This window comes from Pungitius pungitius, chromosome 10, assembly GCF_949316345.1.
Source record: "Pungitius pungitius chromosome 10, fPunPun2.1, whole genome shotgun sequence".
Classification (NCBI taxonomy): Eukaryota; Metazoa; Chordata; class Actinopteri; order Perciformes; family Gasterosteidae; genus Pungitius; species Pungitius pungitius.
Window position 1 is genome coordinate 10455050 of NC_084909.1, and position 24129 is coordinate 10479178.

The following is a 24129-nucleotide window of genomic DNA, read 5'->3' on the forward strand; positions in this document are numbered from 1 at the left end:
GGCACAGCCCTTGCATGTAAAGTTAGTTTCAGGCTGATACATAAATCCACATAGACTGACGCAGCTCCGGTCCCATGGGTCTAAGCTTCTATCTCTGCCCGAGGGCTGCAAAGGGTGTGGCCGAGATGCTGCAAATCCCGGCCTCACACTCTTACCCTCTTCACAAAAGTGAAGGGCGAAAACATGCGTACAGCTTGGTTTTAATCACTCAATGTTGACCTTTTGGTGTCTAAGTCAACATTCTCTCTTCTCTCAGGCTTCATCTCTCTGCTCTCCTCCCCCACCTTGCCCGTCTCCCCGGTGGTGACAGAGTCGGAGGACGGCGGCCCGTAATTAGCTGGTTGACCCCGGGGTTGGGTTGTGTGACCCCGGCAGCCGCGGAGCGCGGCTCCAGCCTGATCAGATGAGTAGTTCTGAGGGATCAGTGGTTGAAAGACAGCCGCCTCCTTGCCTGAGCCAACCCAGTCACATAAGCCAGCGCGGCCGACGCGGGCACGGTTACAGGAGCCCAGCTGCCGAGCCCAAACAGAGTCACAAACACCTGTCCGGCTAGAGGACAAACGCACAGACACATGCTTTTCAACATCCACGGACACCAATGTGTCCCGCTAAACACGCTACCTGCCACCACTGAAGGAAAGGAAGGGGAGGGGGGGGGGCTGAGGCGTAACCCGACCCGGGTTGGGGAAGTAGAGGGTGAGCAAGGGGATGGGAGGGGAGGGGAGGGAGGAGCAGTGCTGGCCCTTGGTCAAGTGCCTTGTATTCCACAAACAGGCCGCATCCAGTTACGCTCTACCTGAGACGCCGAGCCTGAGGAGAGGATTCAAAGAAAAGCATGTGGACCTCCCGCCCTTCGGTGCACCTTCTTGGGCTAATGGAGATTTCTCTCTAAAAAACACGTACGGATTTCTTCTCTGAGCGTTCATCCAGGGATTTTGTAAAAGTCAAAACATGCTCCTTTCTTCTGGGTTACTTTAGTGTGTGTGTGTGTGTTTTTTTTTTTCAGCTGACAGAAGTATTAAACGCACTGCATTGCCATCGCAGAGGTACCTGCGAGTAGCTCGATAATTGGTAGATGTGGCTTGGCTGTCTCCGCTGCTCACCACCCTAATTAAATGCAGCGCGATGGGAGAAAGGGAGAGAGAGTGTCATTAAGGACACGCTGGGAGACGTTCACCTGAGAAGCCACAGTCCCCGATGCTGCGGGCACATCCGTGTGACCCGAACGCCGGCGCCGTTTGAAGTTGTGACAGAGAGAAAAAGAGACAAAAAGTGTCTGCATCTGAAACTTCTGCCCTGGGGGTAAACGAGGGGATAGGGAGAGATAGAGAGGCAGGGGCTCGCCACATAAAAGGAGCGCGAGGAGATGTAGGTATGCAGAGAGACGGGGTAGAAGACGCAGAGAGGGGAGCGGAGTTAAGGCCTCGTCTTTGAGATGTTTCTTGTTCAGTCTCACTTCCCGCTGCTCGGCCTTGGTTCATTTGTACCTACTTACCTCTCTCAAGTCACCATGTTTACACAAGCTGGTACTGCAATTTCCCTGTAGTAAAACCCTCTGCGGTTTTTCCTCCTTCTTTCCCCTCTTTCCTTTGTCTTTTTCCTGCTGGTTGGAAATCTGCAAGGCTTGCTCATCGGCGCCAGCCTCTGTTAATCCCTTCCCAAAGCACCTTAGCAACGCTAGGAATTTAGAGATGCTAAAAAAAAATTAAAAAACAACACACGACGACAACGACAACAACTGTTCTTAACACTGGGCTCATATTGGCAAGAGTGGCCACATCTTGAGATGTGTGTGTGCTTTCCATAAGTAGTTCAGAACAGTCTGGAAGGGTGTGATAACCAAGGATCTCTCAAGAGTGTGCGCCGCGTGTGTGTGTGATATTGTGTGTGTGTGTGTGTGTGTGTGTGTGTGTAAAGAGTGCTAAAGTATGTTTTTGTGATATAGTCCCTATAACACCAGCAACCTGGTAATCACTGCATGTAGTCACCTGAGATGCTCATTATCTAGTCCCTGTACACGTTCTGTATCTGTTTGTCCACCCAGTCTGTACCTCAGCACACACACACACGCACACACACACACACACACACACGCAAAACACTGCTCAACTCTTCTCTCACCCGTCTTTGTGTGGATGTTTGCAAACACCTGAGGAGTCACCGAGCGGGTGAAAACAGCTTGTGTTCATTATGGGCCTAACTTTGATGTAAGCCAAATGCTTTGATGCAAGGAACAAAATATCAGTAAAGGAAGGTTACAATGCTCACAGCAATTATGCCGCTGGTTATTTTTCAATTGTTGGCTTTTGCGATTTTCATACATCAACACATGTCAACCTCCACCTCTTTCTTTCTCTATCTAAAATCAATTACTTAGGGGCAGTGGTAAATTAATTGAGGGCACATCGAAGCCTTGAAATTAACACATAGTTTAAATGTTTAAACGTGTCTATAACTTCTCACTTTGAAGTATTAATTTATCTCTCAAATTGAATGTGGAAAAGAAATGACGAGAAGCACAATATATCATTCTTAGGCGGCAGTAAGACGCAAGATTTTATTTAATATGTATTCTTTTTTTTCTCAGCTGAAGCTAACACATCAGTAAAACAGATTGCACAATAAAAGTGTTAGAGAGTAAAAGACGGGGATGGTTAATCATGAAGAAAACTAGTGGTTTCTTTTTTTGAAAATGGAAAAGAGAAATATTCATATGTCACTTCATGCACTCGAAAGATCCTAATGGCCACTACGATGATATGCAAATAATAAATGTTTATTTCCTTTCTGCTTCTGTTGACAAAAGAAGTGTTTTTCCAAATGAAAGCGACCTGTTTCCATACTGACGGAGGCTTTTCTCTGCTGATGCTCTGGTCCCCCGTGCCAGATCAGTGCACGTTTCTTATTGGGCTGGTCACACCACACATTAAATACACTCAAGGCTGTAGAAATATTCATTACAGGCATTTTGACGGATTTTACAAATCTCAAAATGCAGCGGGTTCTTGGAAAACATGCCAGCTGAGGGACTAAGAGTATTAAGGGAGTGAAGCTGGCTCCACTAGAAGGGAACGGGAGCCGTTTATTGTCTTTGCTGGGATGGGAAATGTAGCGTTGTGGTCGTTTGTTTAGTTATTTTTTTGTTGATGATTTTCACGGCTGACCCAACATAAGATAAAGATAAAATAAAATCTACGTTGCGTGATTTAGGGGGTTAAGAGGAGTTATTATCACACGGGAAAGAGTGATTGAATGGAATTTGTGGCTCTGACTGTCGCTGACATTTTCCTGAAGGTCTTTTCGCCCACAGCACCTATGTTCTAGTGCTCGTCATAATGACGGCCTGCCAGCAGAGGAGACGAGGTGCTATCTGTTAATCACAGGCCCCTCAGTGATCCATGTCCACTGGTGATAGCCGTGATGGACAGTTTGCTGGAAGAGAGAGAGACAGACAGAGAAAGAGGGAGATGGACAAAGAGAGTATATTGATTGGTAAGGATATCAAATGTCAAAAGTCAATAAATAAAGACACAGCAGACAACAGCAAACAGTAACCTGCATTTTCATATGTCGGCTTTAGGATATAAAAAACATACCAACTGAAGGCTTAATAGCCAGCAAATTACTCAAATCTATCCCACACCTTAAACAGTCTGATTGCTGACAACAATCTAATGGCTCTGGAAACAAATTGAGTAGGGTTAGAATCATTAAAAACAATTTATCTGTTCCTCCTGGACATATTGCTGTGACATACACATCTTTCACTTGTTCCAATCTGACCTATCCAAACCACCCAGTTTGTTGATCACTTGACCCTGAAGAGTTTAAAGGTCAGCCAGTTCAAAGAGCTATCAGCGCGCAGCAGGCACCATAAAACTGCTGTTTCTTATTTGAACCATTTGACCCCACATTAACCTCATTCTCGACTGCAATGAGAATTATCACCTGCCACGGAGGAGCAGAAATCCTTTGCAGCATCTGGTGGGTACATGTGTGTGTGCTGGGCCAGCGATAGAGAAACACCACCCACTACATGGGAACCTCAAAGTCCCTTTGATACATCACCTGAGAACCATGAATGCCATTCACCGAACCGTATTGAAATCATTGGTCTCATTGGTAGCAGTAACACTCAGCAATATTTCTACTGCTGTATTGTGTTGTTTGTTGCTATATTTTCAATATTCATATATATTATATATCATATATTAACAGGAATTTAATACATTTTGAGATATTTCCCCATGGACCAAAGAGGTGGACACAAAGCGACGTTATTGGCGTTCTAAAAACAGCGACCCAACTAAGATTTTCTGACAGCTAGTTGCAATACTCGCAGCGAAAGAGTAAGCAGAGCCCTGTGACTTCAGTGACATGTTGAGCTACAGTATGTAGACAACAATTCCTTCCCGTCAGAAAATGAAGCCGCACTTCACTGCTGCTGGGTGTTTGTGGTATTGAAGTCACACAGTTGAGTCTGACTAGCGGTCTATTGTGTATAACAGCTGCAGAGCATGAAGCCACTTTACGTCATTGAGATTTTACTCTAAATTCCTACTCCTGGGCACCTGCTTGACCGCTCTGTCAGTGAAACTTTTCTTTTAGCTCAAAGATCCTTCCATCAAGTACAAGATGGAAGAGGATACTTAAAACTTTTTGTGTGACCATTTGTTTTTGATTAGGAAACAGGGCACACAGAGAGCCTGAGGAAATGGAGTTTAACTTTTAAAGATCCATTATGCTTTAGTGAATTCTTCCTTTGAACGAATGGATAATTGTGAGTGTCTGATGAGGCAGTAAGTCCTATGACCTCTTTATTCATCTGCCTTTTCAGGCCACATATATATTCTTTCATGTCATCCCATAGTCTACGCCAGAGTGTACGAGCTTCCCCTCCGACACGTCTCTGCATGTGTCCGGTGCGGCTCATTCTCATGCGATTCATTGCATCTTCTCTGTGATCCTCTGGAGAGGAGTGAGAGGTATTTTGCTGTAGAGGCACTGATTACTCGTCCTTGGGGTCTTACCTGATTGTCTGGCTGCTGTATTTCTCGCCCTGTTGGACTTTTTTTTTTTAGCAACGTTACTGCATTCTGAGATCTCAGCGATTACTTTGATGAGTACAAAGTAAATACTGCGGACCTGAAGGCCACAGCTGGAGAGGCGAAAAGCCATTTCCTATGAAACGTCAGTTATCCAAGCAAACCTGCTGTGGGGCAGCTGTCCTGTACTTTACGGTTTAAAAAGCTGGATAGAGTGGAACTTAAATGGATGAATATGAATAATTGCTCCGCTACTTCCGCCAGTAGCGGACGGAATCAAAGAGCAAATGGACGTCTTTGTAAAAGTGACGGATGTAATGACAGGACTAAATGTTCACACACCGGACGCCGACAATAATGTGCTACACATTATTCTGGCATGGGTGAGTCCACACCGGGGCTAGGTTCTTAGACCTGGTACAGGGCCCCTTAAAAACTGCACTGAACATTCAAATTTTGCAGCTTACTTTTAATGTGAATTAATGTTTACAATCCTGAGTCAGGTGGTGGTGTCCCTTCATACGTATAAAAGTCTTTCTTATGGGTGGATGATGCATAAATAGTAGCAGTGACCACAACCTGGTATTCATTGCCATTGTATATCATTTATATATCTGTCACATGTCAAGTTAGCTTTGTGTTTTGAGTAGCATATACTGTAGTAACTTTCACCACTGCTCATTTTAGAATGGACACCAAAATAAAATGTGTTCGTCCTTTCATTAAATAGGAGTGTGGATGAAGGTTCTCTCCCTTGCTGGCAAAAACTGCCGATCTGTTGTCCCTTTGATAAAAACAACTAAGAACAGCTTGAAAGTTACTTTCAATCCAATCCAATCATTGTCAACCACTTTGTAGCCCAATTTAAAAAATTCAAAGCGATCTGACTTCAAGGCCACCACAATCTTGGATAAGTCTTATTCTAGTTGAGGTTTTATAATGGACCAAATATTTTTCTACTTCTCAACAGGTGAGATCTGTATGGTCTTCCTGGGGATTCAACTTGGTTTCACAGATTATCACGGATGTTCACAACCCGGTCTGCAAGCATCACACAATCGCACCTGGAATATAAACTTCCAGGTGCCCCAAGGCCAAGAGGTTCCGGGTCCACCCTGTTTATGTCATCCAAACTGGAGGCCCACACCCTGCACTTCAAAAACTAATGGAGCCGCTTCGATCAAAACAACAGAGTTAGTGTATAGTGTGTGTGTGTGTGTGTGTGTGGTAGAACAACACTGTGCACCCATTCAGTGTTCTGTTTTTTTTATGAGGCAGAATAAGGCCGGCAACATTATCGCCTCGAACAGGGCGTGTGAAAGGGGCTTGAGTCTGCTGCTGGTCAGGTGGGCTACGAGATGTGGGTTCATCGGAAGGTGTTTGATTGAAAAAAACTTCCTGCTGTGGCTGGAAGTTAAGTTTATTGCTTGTTGGCACAAAAACCAAAAGAACGAGTTAAAACAAGTAAAAAGGCCTGTTAGAGGTCAGGAAAGCCTTTGGTGGGTGTCTCACCCGCCAATCATTTCCCAGTAATCTCATACCTTGTAGTATACAGCAAATGGTGAAGCTTTTACATTCCTAAGCACAGAGTTGGCGGAGTTTTGACTTCTTGAACGTTCATAACACACACATACAAAAATATATCTAGCGAATTATGAATAAATTAATTTTGATTTTCATTGCGCTTTTAAGTACAGATCATGGTCTTATGGCTAATCGTGGTTCGGTAATGTTTTAATGGGGGACTTTGGACTCATGACCTCAGTAAACTCCTGCTTTAGCAGTGATTGAGTCTCCTCATCCTTTCATTCACTGATGGACAGTGAGGCCACTGAGTGCACCCCTAACCCCCCAAACTTCCATCTTTCACCAACGTATTCTTTCCTTTGTTGTCGTTCCCCTAAAAACTCCCCCGGTTCCCGTGGAGTGGCAGGTTTTTGTGTGGCCCCCCCATGCACTACCCCGTTTTTATCACTTCTCTGACGGGTTACCCCGGTCCCCCTCGCACCTGCACCGCTCCCAGGTCCCTACAGGAATGCGCTGGGGCTTGTAATCGCCTTTGTGGAGGCCATTGAGTTGTACGGCTGACTGAAACTTCTCAACCTCACAGCGCGCTGGCCGCTGAATGGGGCGCTCAGCGTGGGGCGGCTCTCCAAACCACGGCCGCTGCCAAATTCCTACAGTGGCGCTCCACAATCACTCCCACACAGGCCCAGATACAGGCTGCAGCCAGGCGGGGGGTGGGGGGGGGGGGGTGGGGGGCGGTGTGCGCGCGTGTGTGTGTGTGTCGGGCAGAAAGATGGTAAAGTCTACACGCACGGGCACTTTTGGCTTGACTTAAGCATGCAAACATTTCTTGGGGTTTTTCTCTCCTTCTCGTCCATAGAGTGAAAGTGTGATTTAAAGGGCAAGAATGCACTTGTTTTGGTTATGTTCATTTTGATATCTCACCTCTTGACAAAAAGTTCCAGTGCTGATGTTATTCCAGCAACGGAGAAATCTGAAAAATACACACAAAAAAATAGAAAAATTAAAGCTGCGAGCAGCGATGGACGGGTCCAGGCGACAAAAGTTTGAAAAATAAAGCAATTTCTCATAACTTTTTGGACATTTGTGCTGCGTTTCGGTGAATTAGGTCCGTGTGGCGCCATAAAGCGTGGTAGCTGTGGGTAGATAGAGCAGCACTGCAGGATTAAGAGGCAGCAAGATTGTTAAACATGTCAACGTGTAATTGCACGATAAGGCCTTTCCGAGGAATTCATTGGCCCAGTTGCTTTCTCTATTCCGCGCTAATCTCGCCCGGCACATTCGCTCTGTGCAATCTGTCTCCATAATCTTCTGTGACAGAGCGGGCGACGAGAGCAGCCTGTTTGGTAATTTTTTTTTTTTTTTAGGAAAAGGGGGAGGAGGGGCGCACGGAGAAAATATGCAGAGGCGTGATAAAGTGACGCTAATTATCCCCATTTAGGACAGGGAGTGCAAGGGATCGGGGCTTTACGAGCAACCGAGTGTGCGCTGGTGCTGATGGCCTCCTAGCACGGAATATATCAGTGGCTACAAGATAAGAGCATCGCGCAGAGGAGAGATTTATTGGTCGGTCAGCTAAACACACGCACACGCGTGCATGCAGAGAAACGCGAACACAGTCACACACACACACACACACACTCACACACACACCGCTGCTTCATAGCCTTCACGCGTTGCACCCTACACTTACCCCTCTTCCACCTTAAGGTGTAATTTATTCGAGGTAAATTTGCCAGAACGCGCCTCTTTTAGCCCGGCGATGCGCCGTGACGCGCTCCGCCTCTCCGCGCATTCAGTGTTAATCCGCATCTCTTGACATCAACAGATAAAATTGAAACAGAAAAAAAACGCGCGAGGAAGCCATCCTGTGCCGTGCGGCGCACGCAAGGTGCGGAGACATTGCCTCTTCAGATGCGCCTTCTGTGGGGTTTTTAGGAAAGAAAAATACATTTTCAGACATTGTTCCTATGATTTCTTTCAATAGATTATTGCTCAGCCAAACGTTACACGCTTTACTTTGAGGACTAACAGGTTTAATTGACATGCCATGCAAGTCTTCATCAGTGTGAAATGGGCTCTTTAACTATGCATTTGAGATTAGTTGATTTTAAAATGCCTAAGTAGGCATAATATTGCCTCATTTGCATGTGTATAGCCATTAGTCTGTATCTACACATGGGACCTACAGGCAATACAAAAAATATACACGTCAAACCCAGCTGATGTCTGTCAAAGGAAATGACGTAAATTTGTCGACCAATTTTATTTAAAAATATCTGAATTAGATGTTATCCCTTTTTTCCTGCTCTAATCCACAGGACGCCTTCGTACAAATGTACAAAAAGGTCATCCCAAATCAAACATCTAAAAATTCCAATGAGACATCAGTAACCCAATTACCACGCGGTGTGTTGCCAATATGAAGTTTAAGTCCAGTCTGCACGCATTTGGGCCCCATCGTTTATTTAGTGGTGCACGTCCTGGAAGACGTTCATTGAGGCCTTGGTGCGTGCCTCCCCAACGCATTTCATCTGGACTGTAAGATATTTGACTGCCTAATAACGGACGCTTAATTCCACAAGTCTAGTTATAACATATCATTTTGAGAACTGTTACTTTGATAATAAAGTAAAACAAGTAAAACTTTCTTGACTTTGGAGTACTTTTTGTTAAATTCTCACCATGGTGCTATAAATCGCTTAAACCTTGCTTTATATTTGTATTTAGCATACGGTATATTTGATCGTAAACTGAATTCTAAAAGACAGATACAGTTTATAATTATAAACGAAATGTCTATTTAGAAATAAACCAGAGGAAAGATGATTTAAATTGTATTCTAGAGTGTTCACTATATATATATATATATATATATATATATATATATATATATATATATATATATATATATATATATATATATATATATTACTGTTATTTAATTCGTATGCCTGATTCCTATTACTTTAGGTCAAGTGTTCAAGCAGGCAGGGAAAAAACAAATTAGTTTATTCTCAGTGCATCAAAGGGATATTTAAATCTATTTTAATGATTTTCTTATATTAAAAAGTAATAAAGTATTATATTCAGATTTTAGGCCTAAAATAAGCCCCTACTTAATTCAAGTCAATATCAAAGCATGTGTGATGTTGCCTTTTTTGAAGAACATCTCATTATTAAGAATCTTATCTGATCTAATCAAAAGTCGGACAAAACTTTTCAATTCCTTATAGATAAATAACACATTTAGAATGAATAAAAACATAATTCATTTTAAATTGTCCATCAATACTCTCACAGCTCATAAGCAGTTACAGGTGGGAATTATGTTCGTTATTAGCATAATTTAAGTGTTACCTCTTATTCTCATGAATAATTTGAACATTTCGTTAGTAAAAATACAGGTGGTACGTTGTGAGGCATTTGTGTAATAAGATAATAATTAAAACACAATTGGAAATTGAATATATTTTGGCCCTATTCTGGCACTAAATAAAACTTTGTCTGTTTAGATTTTGTATTACTCCCATTGTTGAGTCCGTAAAACATCATCACCATATCAAGATTACAATGTTTGTCGGAGGCCTTATAGCATGTATCTGTTTTACGCACTATTTTACGACTATTTAAATGCTCGTGGGATCATGTGGTGTCACAATTTAAACAGGTGGCTATTTTTTCTCTAAAGGAGACTGGGTGATATTCTTGTGTCCTAAAACGTGAAAACGATCCTGTAAGAACATTGTGAAAATAATCAATCTAAGACGGTCGTCTTAAGAATCAAAAGCAACATCTGGTGAAATTTATTCAATTCTTCGTCATTGCAATAGCAGGGCTTTTCACTTGCAGAAAAGCACTTAAATTACAACAGCAGTTGCCCGTCATCCTTTGAAATATTAAAATTATTCACAATTTACAATAATTAGTGTTACAATAGAAAGAGATGGTTTCCAAGAATTAAGACACAGGCGTCAGCAAATGAACACAAATGTTTAAAGAATGTGACTTTCCCATATCTTCTGAAGCACTTTCTTAATATTATGACACGTTATCTCAATTTCAATAACTTACAAGAACCCCCCCCCCCCCCCCCCAAAAGTATGTGACAATTGAACCAAATACCCCCATGTGAACCTGGCGTAACCTTCCACTAAGATTGTGAAGTAATGGACAAAAATATGGTAGCACAATCACCAATATCTCAGCATCATATTCGTTATATAATTCCACTGGTGGCAATACAAAAAAAAGCCGAGATGAATTTGCTATTTACCCTTCATTTACAAGACCATAAACATTCTGTACAAAATGCAGGTAGTTTTCGGGACCGGGGTTAATTAGAAAAGAGGTAAATATTTGGTTATGTGTTCGTTTGAGTTTTCAATTATTCTGTGAGTTCTAAATGTGTGTTAGAGGGACCGTCCCGTTCACTCCAGCCGCGGCGCTCTGGTAATGCTGCGGTAAGGCATGGAGTCTACTTTGCATTGACGGGTCGCCCGGCTCTCCGGTCGGTAAATACATGCTTATCATCTCTCTCAAGTCTCCGGGGCAAGGACCCCGTGAGTGTGTGCTGCTGACGGGAGGGCTTACACTCGGCTCCGACTTCACCAGCGACCCTAACGTCCCCATGGTGGCTGAGGAAGTGACGCCGGAGCCCTGGTGCTGTGTATAGGTGATCCCGCCGTAGCCGGATGGAGAAGCGTTCATGTAGCTCTGAGAGTTTGAGATGGGGCTGTACTGCAGCGCTGTCATGTCGTAGCGGTGCATGGGCTGGGGGTTGTGTGAGTGATGGTGGTGCGAGTGGTGGTGGTGGTGCGCTCCGCTCCCCGGGTGCTGGCTGTAGGCAAGCTGCGCCTCCTGCATCATCGCCGCGGCAGCCGCAGCGGCAGCCACCTGCCCCGAGTACGCACCGTTCGCCCAGCCGTTCATGTGCGCGTAGCCGGAGCCGGCGGAGCCTCCGTGACCCCCGGGGCTCTCTAACCTCTGCCCAACCCCGGATGAACTCATTCCGACTCCTAAACCAACTCCACCACCTCCACCGGGCCCGGAAAGCAGTCCACCGGCAAGGGAATATTTGTCCTTTTTCAGCAGCGTCTTGGTCTTCCTTCTTGGCCGGTACTTGTAATCCGGATGCTCCTTCATGTGCATGGCTCGCAACCGCTTCGCCTCGTCGATGAAAGGGCGCTTCTCAGCCTCGGACATCACCTTCCACTCGGCGCCCAGCCGTTTGCTGATCTCAGAGTTGTGCATTTTGGGGTTCTCTTGGGCCATCTTCCTCCGCTGCCCACGGGACCACACCATGAACGCGTTCATCGGTCTCTTCACCCGCTCCTGATTCGCTTTGGACCCGCTATTTGGCCCCGTTTGCCCCGTGGCCGTGTTCGTTTGGGGGCCAGGGGAATGCAGGTCTGTTTCCATCATCATGCTATACATTCACCTGGTTTTAAACTTCGCCACCAACAGAGAAAAAGTCAATTTCAAGATGGGTGCGCACGAGATCGGGTGCGCACAGGTTGACCAGGGAACAGAGTTGAAATTCTAACCCCCCACAGATTTAAACACGAGACGAAAAATATTCCGAAAAGGGATATAAAATGTTCTCCAACCAGTATTTCGCACTGTCGTCGTCTGGGTTGGTTCACATCCACTGTGATAGAATGCGCATTGGAGCCACTTTCCCTGTCGGAGTTAAGAAGTTGGTTTAAAGCGGCGGCCATATGATGCGCACTGACAGCGTTAAATGAGCCACAAGCGGCCAATGGGGCTCTAACAGCAGAGTGATTTGCATGGCGTTTTGGTCAGGTGACTAGAGGACCATAGAGGGAGAACACACCGGAGGAGGAGGAGGAGGAGGGAAAAGGAGGAGGAGGAGGAGGAGGCAGAAATGAGGGCCAATCCCACAAATAGCACAAGGCATTTGAAATTTCCAAACGCTCTCAGAGACATCAGCTAAACAAAAATAACTACGATTTGTTAGCAGGGATGTGGAGGGGTACGGTCTCTGAGCACCATGAGTCAAACATCTAAATATATTTCAAAGAACAGCTATGATTTCAATAGACATTGGAGACATAGCCTGCAGCAAAGTTTGTTCGCGCTTGAACTTCCGAACCTTTCCTCTCATCTTTAAAGTTCCGTCTCGTATCTATCGTGCGTCCTAGAAGCCTAAACCCAACTCCCAACTTCTCCCAAACCAATCAGACGACTGGATGCTCAACCAATAATTCATGTATGTAGTAAAAGTTGGTGCCACACACAGGAGGACGCCATGAAAAGAGATTTGGTAAAACACCGTTGGGCAAAGAGGAGAAGTCCCCGCGAAAGTAATGACGTCGATATCGCCGTCTGCTGGCGGTGTGGAAATGATTCCTGACTGAGCCTGCGCGCCCGCATCTACACATGAAGAGAGAGACCGCATGGAGAGCGCTCTGGTGCTGTCACTGGCAGTGGACTTTTAACGTGGCTGGTGCACTTTGCTTCAGTCATTTAACACCCAAGGAACCCGATGGAAACGGTGAGAGGGAGCCGATGTATGCGTCCTCCAGCCCTCGCATATATAATCCGGATTCCACACAGCTGACCTCCCATGAAAAGCCCAATCAACCTCTAATTGAAAGGGAAAACGAAATACTACTTCCCGCGGCGAGACTAACGATTTAATCATTCTATCATCCTTTGCTGTTTTTTTTAAAATTTTAATTGGGGCTTAGCGTGTTATGGCTCTCTGTTTAGGGCCTGAGGGAGCGGGATCACTTGGACAGATCCATGCGTCTTAACGGGACATCACAGAGGTCAATAAACGTGTTCAGTCGCCTGGGCCACGAGGCTTAAGGCATTGGAAGGAGACCATGTAATGACACCTGGACAGCTAGGTGGTAAGGGCCGGTGAAGCTGTCACACCAGAAAACAAATAAACAAACTAAATAAACAATGAACTATGACGCACATTGGACTCTTGTAATAAGGAGAGGAAAATAAAACTGAAAAGGATGCAAATACGTATCACTCGACCCGTAAAAGGTACAGCTTATTTTGCTATATTAAAAAAGAAAGCAGTAATATTGTATCATGATTTTTTTTACAGACTTTTAATGGATTGAGCCATATTTCTGAATATCTGTCTAACCCAAAGGGTGTTAATAAAAAAATAATAATGTCACGGTGTAATTCAAAGTATCGATCGAAATTTTGTTTTATTATTATTATTGTTATTATGTGGTTCTGTCGTTGTGGATGACATGGATTTGGGATTGTAGCGGATTAGTCTTTACAATGACACTGGGACACCGGGGCCCCGTTTACTCTCTCTGTCATCCCCCACAGTTACTCCCCTTTTAACAAACCTCTTTTCAAACCTCCTGGCTCCTCTGTGTGCTGCCTCTGCAACAGGATGTGCGCACTGCGATGGTGGTGTACGGCAGGGGCCAAGGGTCAAAGCAGTTATCACCCCCCCCACCCCCTCGTAAATGAATAAAAAAGTAACACACGGATTACGAATATATACAAATCAAGTTTGACAAATTACGCACAGCATCTCGTTGGTGTTTGTGGATTTAACTCCCAAATTAAAAAAACGAACTAAATAAATAAATAATAAAAATAATGTATATATATTTTTTTCTGTCATCCTTATTTGAGATGTCAGCGAGAAACGGGTTGATGGCCTTTGGGAGGAGAAACTATTTTAATCACCTGCTGACGGACCTGGGAATCTCAGGAATCCTGGGGTAACAGCATCATACCCCAAAAATGTAACAATCAGCCTCCGCACCCCCCCCCCCCCCCTACTACCACCGCTTCCTGAAAAGTAAAAGAAAAAAAAAACAAGAGAACCATCACGTCTCATCAAGTATTAACGGCAACCGAGCCGCGTTAAACAATTCACAAATATTAATAATAATTATTATTATTATTTATGGAACGCGTAAGGTTAATCCAGTCTGACGCTATACTATAGATCAGGAGCCGATAATGTCACTTCGGTAAAACCAAAGTTAGTGTGCTGTGGAGCAACTGGTAGCACCATGAGCAACATGGAACAGCGCGCGCGCTGCAGCCCGGCGCGTCTCACTTGTCCCTATAAAATAAAACCAAAGCCTGCACGGAGACACGAGACGCGAGGAGCCCAACACCGCGGCGAGCACAGGTTCCGTAAAAACACTTTTTCCAATACGCGCAATCACGGATCAGAAGTTCGCCTCACTCCTCACATTTTTGTTAGCTTTTATTCCACCTCATATTTCGACAAAAAATAGATTTTTACTCACCACAGATCTACAGGATAAATACTACAAATGCGTAACCGTCACATGTAAACGTACGCATGTTCACCTCGCTCCCTCTACTCCAGACCAAGTGGGCAGATTTCTCCCTCCATTCTCCTAAAGCCGTTCTAAAGCCTCCAAAGCTTCATGTAAAGCCGCTACTCCCACTACTATCTGGCCGCTCGAGTGCCAAGGCCATCCATGCCCGGTGCCCAAACCCACCACTCAACACACACTGAGGGGCAGAGACAAGAAGAAATGACATTTATTATACACTCCAAAAAAGACAATTCCAAGTTATTGTTTCTCTCTGCAAAAGGGGGCTTGCTTCTAACACAATGAAGCGTCTTTTGTGTTGCACAGAACAATACAAAACAAGTATTCTAATAAATAGCCACTCTCTTTTCTTTTCTTTTTTTTTTGGCTCTCCAGGATAAATGGGCTGGAGCGGCGGGGTTCTGAGAGGCAGCTGTTCTGCTTTCGGAGAGGAGGGGCGAGGACATGGGGAGGAGCCGCGCACCCCCTTCGCCTCCTCCTGGATACTGACTCCCATTACTGATCCAGGAGCGGAGTAGAGTGCAAGGAGAGAGCAGCGGAGATATTGGCTTTTCTCCCGCTTGTTTTTACTCGCGACACGCACTTTGTACAACAACATGATCCTCAAATAGTGCAACCCAATATGAAGAACATGCACAGCTTGCAAGCATGTGGCTCTGACACGGCACACGGACACGCGTGCACACGCACGCACGTGTGTGTCTTACTATTATGTTGGATAGAGAAGCTTTAACCATTCTTAAACAGAGTTGGAAGATCAAAGGTACAAGTAATTTGCTTAGTCATGAGGATTGTTGTATTTTACGTGTTTCAAAACATACAGAACCCAAACACTTTACTTTAGTTTACTGGTTCACCAGTTTCATCATTATTCTGTCACTTTGCATTATAAGAACTCCACACACGAGCAGTACACAAAGTGGCAAAGCTCAGTAAAATGCAATATTGAAATATATTAGAAAGACGAGGGAGAGAGAGAGAGAGAGAGAGAGAGAGAGAGATCAGGTCAAGTCAGGTCAGGTTAGATCCAAGCCTAAAAGCTTTAAGGGAAGAGTGAGCCAATCTGATAAAAGCAGAGGTCTTAGCTCAGTTCACATGGTCCCTCTTGAATGCAAATCTCCATGACAGTAAAAAACCTAAATACTTCAAAAATGATACCCCTTAAGCAAATTAAATGTTTGCAGAGATAATTCAACTTTGCAAACGAGCTCCGGATTTTAATAAGAAAGCACATAATTGGCTGGGATGTGTAATTCGCCTAATTCCACAAATTTAAAAAAAAGAACAAAAGAACTGGAGAAGACGATGTTGTCCACCAAAGTGGAATATGTTGCTCACCTAACGTGAAGGCTTAAGAACCTAAATGTAGGAAAAAACTCAATTAAGATAAACATGACACATACTGTATACGTAAAGAATCCAGTGTTATTAACATCTGGTAAATGCTAAAACAGGGTTAATGTATTTTCTAGTTAGTGGCATGAAGCATTGTGTCAGTATTACATTTTAAAGCAGGACTGGAACCACAAACTGACAAACTGAAAGTGGGATTTTTCGACAGAGAGAACATGCCATTCAAATCTGGGGCACCCTTGTCTACAAATTTGTTCTTTTGTTGATCCATGTGCTCTATTTTCATCTTCTTCTCTTGAATTGTGAGAAAAGATCATACAAGGGCTTGATGGAGGGGTGAGTCACAGACAGACTGGCATAAAGAAGTGAGAAAAAGAGGAAGAAAAACGAGGGAACAGAGAGAGAGGGAGAGAGAGAGAGACCAGGGAGGCCAATGTCAATCCCATGGCAAACAGCAGTGGATAATCATGGGCTTTAGGAAAACACTGTGTCCATAATGCTATTACCCAGGATTACCTACTCCAGCAGAGAAGGCGAGACTCTCTTCACAATGTGCCCCAGACCTTTCAGATAATCATCTTATCACAGATGACAAACCCAGAAGAAACATCCCATTATTCAAGAAGGGAAAGAAAAAAAATCTACAGCATGTTTGGATGAAGACATATTGTAAGGCTAAATTATTCTTGCGGAAAAAATATCAGATTTTGAAATTAGCACGCCAGTCGCTTCCCCACTCTCTCTCTCTCTCTCTATCCCTTTCATTCTCTCACTGTCTCTTTCTGCCGGGGCGCTTTCTCCTTTTCCCGCAGGGCAATTAGAGACAAGATTTTATGCACTGCTCAGCTTATCAATTAGCCATAACACCTTCCCCTCTGATTGGTCTGTAATGAACGTAATGGTTTTAACAGTCAGGAGTTGCAACTAAGAGGTGCTGTGCTAATGGTGTCGCCACGGCGATGGAGTCACAGTAACAGCTCTGTGGAAAAGCAGGAAGGAGGTGAGAGAAGGGGGGAGTCAGCTCTCTCTAACACATCTCTAATTAGAGCTCACAGTCACTCATTACTCATGTAATAGGGTGTAACACTAATGGCTATCAGGCAAACCCCCACAAACAACAGAGGGGGATTCTTGTAAGGTGAGAGGAGCAAAACATTGAAGGAGGATGAGGAAGAAGAAAGAATCGTGACATTATGTTGAGGAAGACACGGTGAAAGGGAAAGTTGGGGGTGTGGGGCAGACTTTTTGAATACAGTCAAAGAAGGCCAAGGCCCATTAAGGGAGAATCTGCCTTTGATGATGACAACATTTGTCATGTTGTTCCTATATATAAATGAAATGGGTGGTTCAGGTGAGGCACAAAACAGACAGAAAGCCGAAGTGATTGGACGCAGGATGACTGCGAGTCAGACGCATAGTTAACCACTTTGGCCCTTAGACCTTGTTGGTATTGATGCACTGCAGCACATTCAACTTGAGTGCTGATGCATTTGCTGCACTTTTCAGAAAATACATCAAAATAAGGAGAGTGGATGACAGACAGCACATATTGGGAGTGTAGGATATGAAAAAAAAAATTGACCAGGTTCATAAATTAACTATAGATAAAAGGCATTAAGTGTACACCAAAATACAACCATGATTCTGGAGATATGTATTCAATAAAGTAATGGGAATGTTGTAAAACCACTGTAATTTTGAATAATACCAATGTACAGTAATGATTGTATTCAATGTAATGTAATCTACCGAAATCCATTCATGTAATACTTGATAACACCACAACTGATATTGACTGAGAGGCCTTCGAAATCCGAGCTACATTGAACTCACCAGGAGACCACTCCCAGGGGGCGTGGACACTGACTTTCGCACCTTTACTGATCTGTATAAATACTTGTAGCCAATGTTCTCAAGATCGCTTTTTAGCACAACACCTTTTCCTTTATTTAAATACTTTTTATTATTGATTTTAACGGTCCATTTCCAAGATGCCTTCTGTCCATCTGGTGTTTCTTCATTTTTTGAACACAACAGGCGAAACAAGAAGTCAGAGTCTTGTATCTCAAAGTTGACAAAGCTGCCCTGAAGAATGCATCGCAATGCATCTACTTTACTCATGACCTCAGAAAAGTGATTACGCAGTAACTAGACAGTAAACAGAGGAGTCTGCGTTACATTATGCTATCTTAGATGCCAGTAAAGGTCAGGTGTTGGAAGTGGATGTGCTGTTGGTAAAGGGGTATTGAAGGTGCTAGATTAGAGCACAGTGGGCCCTACATTACTTTGAACACAGCGACTGCTGAGCTGGCAGCTCGCGGCTAACGCTGCTAAAAGACCTAGCAGTGCGAACAATGGCAACAGTGCTGACAAAGGTCACATGCACTAGCCCTCACGTACTATGTAAAGAAAGCACAGAGATGCTCGGGTTACAAGACATGCACATGGAGTGTGCCTCCATTCTCTGCTCAGGTAAAACAAACTACTGTACTATAAGTTGACATAGCGAATAGTTTGAAGCTATTGTCGGCGATATCATAAAGAGAATCTCTTATGTTCTGGTTTGGAAAGAGATCATTGGTGTAAACAGCATGATTGCCAGCCGTGTTTCAAACTGGTGCTTTGCTTTTTAGCCCAATAAGACCCCTTCTCAAACTGTGTTTATTTGACCTCCAAAAAGCCATTTGAGAAAACATTCTCCCAGAAAGGTCCATTGAGGAGCTGCCTGGAGCTTTTGATCATATCACTTGAACTTCACCAGCATACAGAGTTTACTCAATTGTTATGGAATTGTAGATTTTCACAGTTCATTTTGCACTTATATTTCACTTTTAGGGAATCTCACCCGCGTTGTCTTTTAAGTCAACAATGATCAAGGTATATGACGAGATGTCAGAGTGAAGCACCACTTTGGGTATAACGATCATTTACAACTGTATTCAATCAACACACAGTTAATTCTCCTACGGTCCAAAGCTGAGTAGGAGTTTCTGACCCATCTTCATGTTCAGAGAAAAATAAAACTCTGGCAAGGAAAAAAACAAAACCTTTCAAACAAAGAACAATTTCATATTGAGACTTTTATACCTTCATCAAGGTCATTTTACAACAAATTAGAAGAAGCATTAAAATAAAAAACTATTTTAAGAGATTGAACGATATAAAATGAACATAATGGTATGTCTATCTTTCACATACACACACACACACACACACACACACACACACACACACACACACACACACACACACACACACACACACACACACACACACACACACACACACATCTCGGTTTCATGATGAAATAGTTTTTTGTACTAAAAACTTTGCATCCGACACCCGGTCACAAAAACTGAATTAGCAGCGCGACCGTTTGACTGCGAGTGAGTGAGTGCGACTGCGATCACTCAAATGCGACTTGGCTTGAGGAAAAAAAAAAAAAGCATTTGAAAGGTGATGTCAACGTTTCCTAAAAACCCTGCAGCCCTAAACGCTGCACTCAAGAAAAGGCAGTGACAACATTCGGAATTTTCTGGAGCGGTGGAGATGGGAACAAGCTGAACACGGGCGAGCTGGATTGTGCAGTCAGCTACTTCCTTTTTAAAAATAATTGTATTGTTTTTTTTAATATGTGCATACCGGGGAGATTACAAGTACAGTATCAATACATATTACATAACACTAATAATTTCACTAGACCTTTGGCTTTAGTGAAATATTGGAAGTAACCTTGGTTGAACAGTTTGCTTGACAAATTACGAACGGTGGATTTGCATGGGATTAAGATCACGGATGACCGCTGCAATTATTCTACACTAGTAGAGGTCCACAGGTAATACTCGTCCAATGCGGGAACGGCATAAGTCGACTCTTGTCCGTTCCTTAATTTGTCCCGCTGATTTTTCCAACATGTTGCCACGCATGAAAGGAAAGGGTGTTCATGGTGAACCATGCAAGGGTTCCGCCCATGCAATTACCTCAGTTGAGCTATTTACAGAAACTTAATTTACACTGTGCATGTAAATAAAGGTAAATGTCGAACACAGTCATTTACACAAACACTGGGTCAATCAGCTGTTAAACATTAATGCCACAACAGATGCATTTGTTCTCCCATGATATTCGAAGAAGGGTTGAGTTCATAGTTTGCTACTATTCCACGAAGGATAGTCAGATCTTGGAGGAATATTGTATGCTGTCACCTATTGTGTAGCTTTACCAACCACAATGGTAGCAGCTTGGCCTTTGAGGGAGCTGCAAGACTTCAGGGGGGGGGCTCTCTATTCCTAAACTCAGCCTTGAAAGTGGGTTTGAGTGTGTGTGTGTGTGTGTGTGTGTGTGTGTGTATCTGAGGCTTAGGGGGGGCTCCTCAGTTGCTTAACTATAGTCCCTCACCCAGAATTTGAAATAAGGTCATCGTCCCCGGGAGTCCCCAAGTCAAAGCGTTGCTTCTTCACCTGCCCTTTCCTTCTCCTCACCACCTCCTTTTCTTAATTTAACTCTTCACCTTGGTCCCTTGACACCATCTTTTCTTTCACACCTCACCTTATTCTCTGTTTTCCTTTTGTTTGCACTGTAATGACATATTTGTCTGGTTTGTATTACAGATCAACAGCTCGCAAAGAGAGCGAAGGACCATCACCTTCTTCAGTGGTGCTTTTCTAAATATTGTCCTTTATCTCAACAGTTGGAGCTTGTTTATATTTAGGGATTCTACTAAGAAAAAAACAAGCTTCCAGTAATGCTGTTGTTCCTTAAAGCTGTAATTTGATTGGAGAAATTAATTTTATGGATATGCTAAACAATAATAACAGAAATTGCATCATTAGAAGATAAGAAGGGTAATATGTGTGTTATGTGTGTGTGTGTGGAGCAGCACAGATGCATATCCAATAGGACGCAGAGCGAGCAGGACAATAATACGTAATTCTTATGCTAATCAAGGAGGCCATTAATGTTTACATTCAAAATCAGGCTCTTTCCAAAGAAACAAATTCACTTCCCGCTAAACTGGGATAATTAGTTCCCTCTTAAACCCATATTCCATTAACTCAGGTGAATCCATCTGAGTTTCATCAAATTTCTGCTTCATTTTTCTACGATAATGCAATTTAAAAGCAAATGACATATTCAGACTACTCAGGAAGAAAATAATACATGTATAAAATGCTTTTTGTCCCATTTTACATGTATCTGTAAATATTTAAAAGTGTTTCCCATAATTCAGCATGACTGATTTATGCACAAATTAAACTGTAAACAGCTTATTAGAGATTAGTGTATTAAATGCTCCCTGCTGCTTTTCTGCACACTTTGTATATATGACACCATATATTGCAAGATGACCATGACCATAAGGTTTACAATGTGTGGATTTCATCATTTGAACATTTACAGAGAAACAATCATTAGTGAAATAGCAGACAAACCGTAGCTTCCATGAAGCAACATACTTGTGTTTCAGTGTTTTCACTATAAGAGCAAGGGAAGAAAAGTGAATGTAAAGGTCTATTGATCCACACACTTTTATGGACATGCAAATGTTTTTACACATGGAGCCAAGCTATGGACATCTGGGCCTTTTTCCCCAGGAATAGTTCGGCAGCATTCAGAATTCAAGGCCTACCAGCTTTGCCACACCGAAACACAAAAGCCCAAACGGAGGACTTGGCTTGAGCATGCCAGTTTTTCCCATGGTGTGTGTGTGTGTGTGTGTGTGTGTGTGTATATGTGTGAGCGCTAGTGTATCGTGTGTATGTCTCGCAAAGGGTATAATTTCACTTTACAAAAAACTCAAAATTACCAAAATGCACCTAATTTCCCCTTTTCATACTTTACCCTTTAAGTAATATCTATGTTTTCATTTATTCCTTTATACCACAGACATTTACTGTGCTGAAAACACTTGTGATTTAGGTAGGTAGCTTCACATGTCTCTTTCTCCCCAACACACACATGCATGCACGCACACACACACACAGTGTAATGGATAGGAGCTGGCTGAGGGCGTCTGTCAGGGGCGACTGTTCTAATCAGAGCAGTGGGGAGAGAGATAAAGGAGAAAATAATGAGTGTGGCATCAGGCCTTTCATAGCGCAACAAAAGGCCACGGGATCAGATAGACAGACACAATGTGGAGAGGAGAGGAAGAGAGGAAGAGAGAAGAGAGAAGAGAGAGGGAGGGAAGGGAGGCGGCAGAGTGGGGGAAAGAGAGAAAGAGAGAGAGAAGGATGGAATGGGTTTGCTAATAAGCCTTCTTGCACTGTAAGTGATGTAGGCAACAGTAGGCGACATTATGAAATGCAAGCATAGGTCTGGCTTTGCTCAAAAGATGCCATCGAGTGGGGAGGATGCAAGTTTCTATGACAACATCAATCATTTTAGCTCGGAGCGGTCCTTCAGAAACGGACTATAAATGCATTTTCCCAAACACGTCCCTCCATTTTCTGTCTCTAAATACTTAGTCGGCCTCGTTCCCCCTTTCTTCCTGCTGATTAGTGCAGCTTCATTTACTGTGTGTGATAATTTGCAGTCATCCGTTGATTATTAATGCTTAATTTACCCAGATTACACTCCTTTTGATTATTAATGCCTTATTTAGCCGGATGACTCCAATCATTAGATGGTGCCCAAACTGAAAGCAAACCTCAGTGTTCTTCCAATGTACCGATACAGCCCAGTCTACAGATAATGATACTGTTCAGGGGAGACAACCGGCCTGGGAGTGTTAAGTCCCTGCCCACGTTTTTACCAAAACTCCCATCAAACTTTAAAGAGAAAAGAAATACTAATTAGAAACTGCAAGCTAGGAGAAATGAGCAGGCAGACTCAGAACAGAAAATCCTATTCAGGGACTTAATGAGCTTGTCGAAGCTGAATAATTGATTTCTAATTCTAGCCTGCAGCTGTTGACCCAACCGGGGAGTGTGTTTTCAATGGGGCTGAAATATGTTGTGCTCTGACTTGGCACCGTTAACTTTCTAGTAGTATAATCATCACCAAATACTCCCATGTGTACCTCACACTCAATGTTTTATTTAGATTGAAAAATAAAGTCTTCACGTTTAATTACTTGACACAACATCGGTCTCTCCCTTTGAAATCCAGCCTGTGTGATTCCCGTGACAACTTAATCCTCCTTCAGATCTTGTTCAATATTTTAGACTAGACACAATTTAATAAAAGGCTGTTTGATTTTGGGGGGCTGTGAAAGCCCAGCGAGGTAAACTCTCCCAGCGTATAAATCGTTGGGAACCACGGTCCGTATCAGATTTTAGGTGTTTTATGTTTCGTTCATTTGCCGCGGAGTGATTCTTTGTTGCCCTGTGTGGACGATCACATCCTGGGGGCTCTGGGGCAGGAGCAGCACAGAGCACCCTGTGTGTGAACCACAGCCGCCCAGCGTCCCTGTAAGATGACCTCACGGAAAATAAGCCTAATTATTGCTGTGACAGCCCGTGCTATCATATTCTGCCAGATCAGTCACTACATAGGAAAAGGAGGGCGAGGGGGGGAGAGAAAGAAAAATTAACAGAAATATATACCCCCGTGCCACTAACCACCCCCCCGCCCCCCCACCCTAAACTGAGCCCATTTATTTTTAATACCCTAATCAGCAGGTCCCGAAGAGGGCTTGGCTCTCACTCACCCACACAGGTGAGCACAGGTAAGGCAGCAGGGGGATTGGAGGGGGTGGATGGGGGAGGCAGGCTCAATGTGGGAGGCCCTGCCTGGAGTTTTTATAGGCAAATACAAAGTTAGCTTAGTGCATGAATAATAATGGGATTTAATCATATTTTTTGCACAGAAATCTTCTCCCTGAAGAGTAGTATATGGAGGGATGAAGTGGTGGTGGAAAATAGAAGAGACAAGGGGTG

General features: G+C 43.5%; 1 protein-coding gene across 2 annotated transcripts; it reads right to left on the minus strand.

The window, feature by feature from the left end:
- Nucleotides 1-2543: 2543 nt before the first annotated feature.
- Nucleotides 2544-12964, minus strand: sox1a (SRY-box transcription factor 1a). 2 transcript variants are annotated; one of them, XM_037488789.2, is made up of 4 exons: nt 11166-12964; nt 7646-7708; nt 7497-7545; nt 2544-3432 (listed from the first exon to the last, which is right to left on the minus strand). In XM_037488789.2, the coding sequence occupies exons 1-3, from the start codon at nt 12006-12008 to the stop codon at nt 7525-7527; spliced, it is 927 nt and encodes a 308-aa protein (XP_037344686.1). In that variant the 5' UTR covers nt 12009-12964; the 3' UTR covers nt 2544-3432; nt 7497-7524. The 2 variants fall into 2 exon arrangements, with proteins under 2 accessions (XP_037344686.1, XP_037344687.1); XM_037488790.2 differs by lacking the exon at nt 7646-7708 and having other exon boundaries at nt 11166-12962.
- Nucleotides 12965-24129: the final 11165 nt, after the last annotated feature.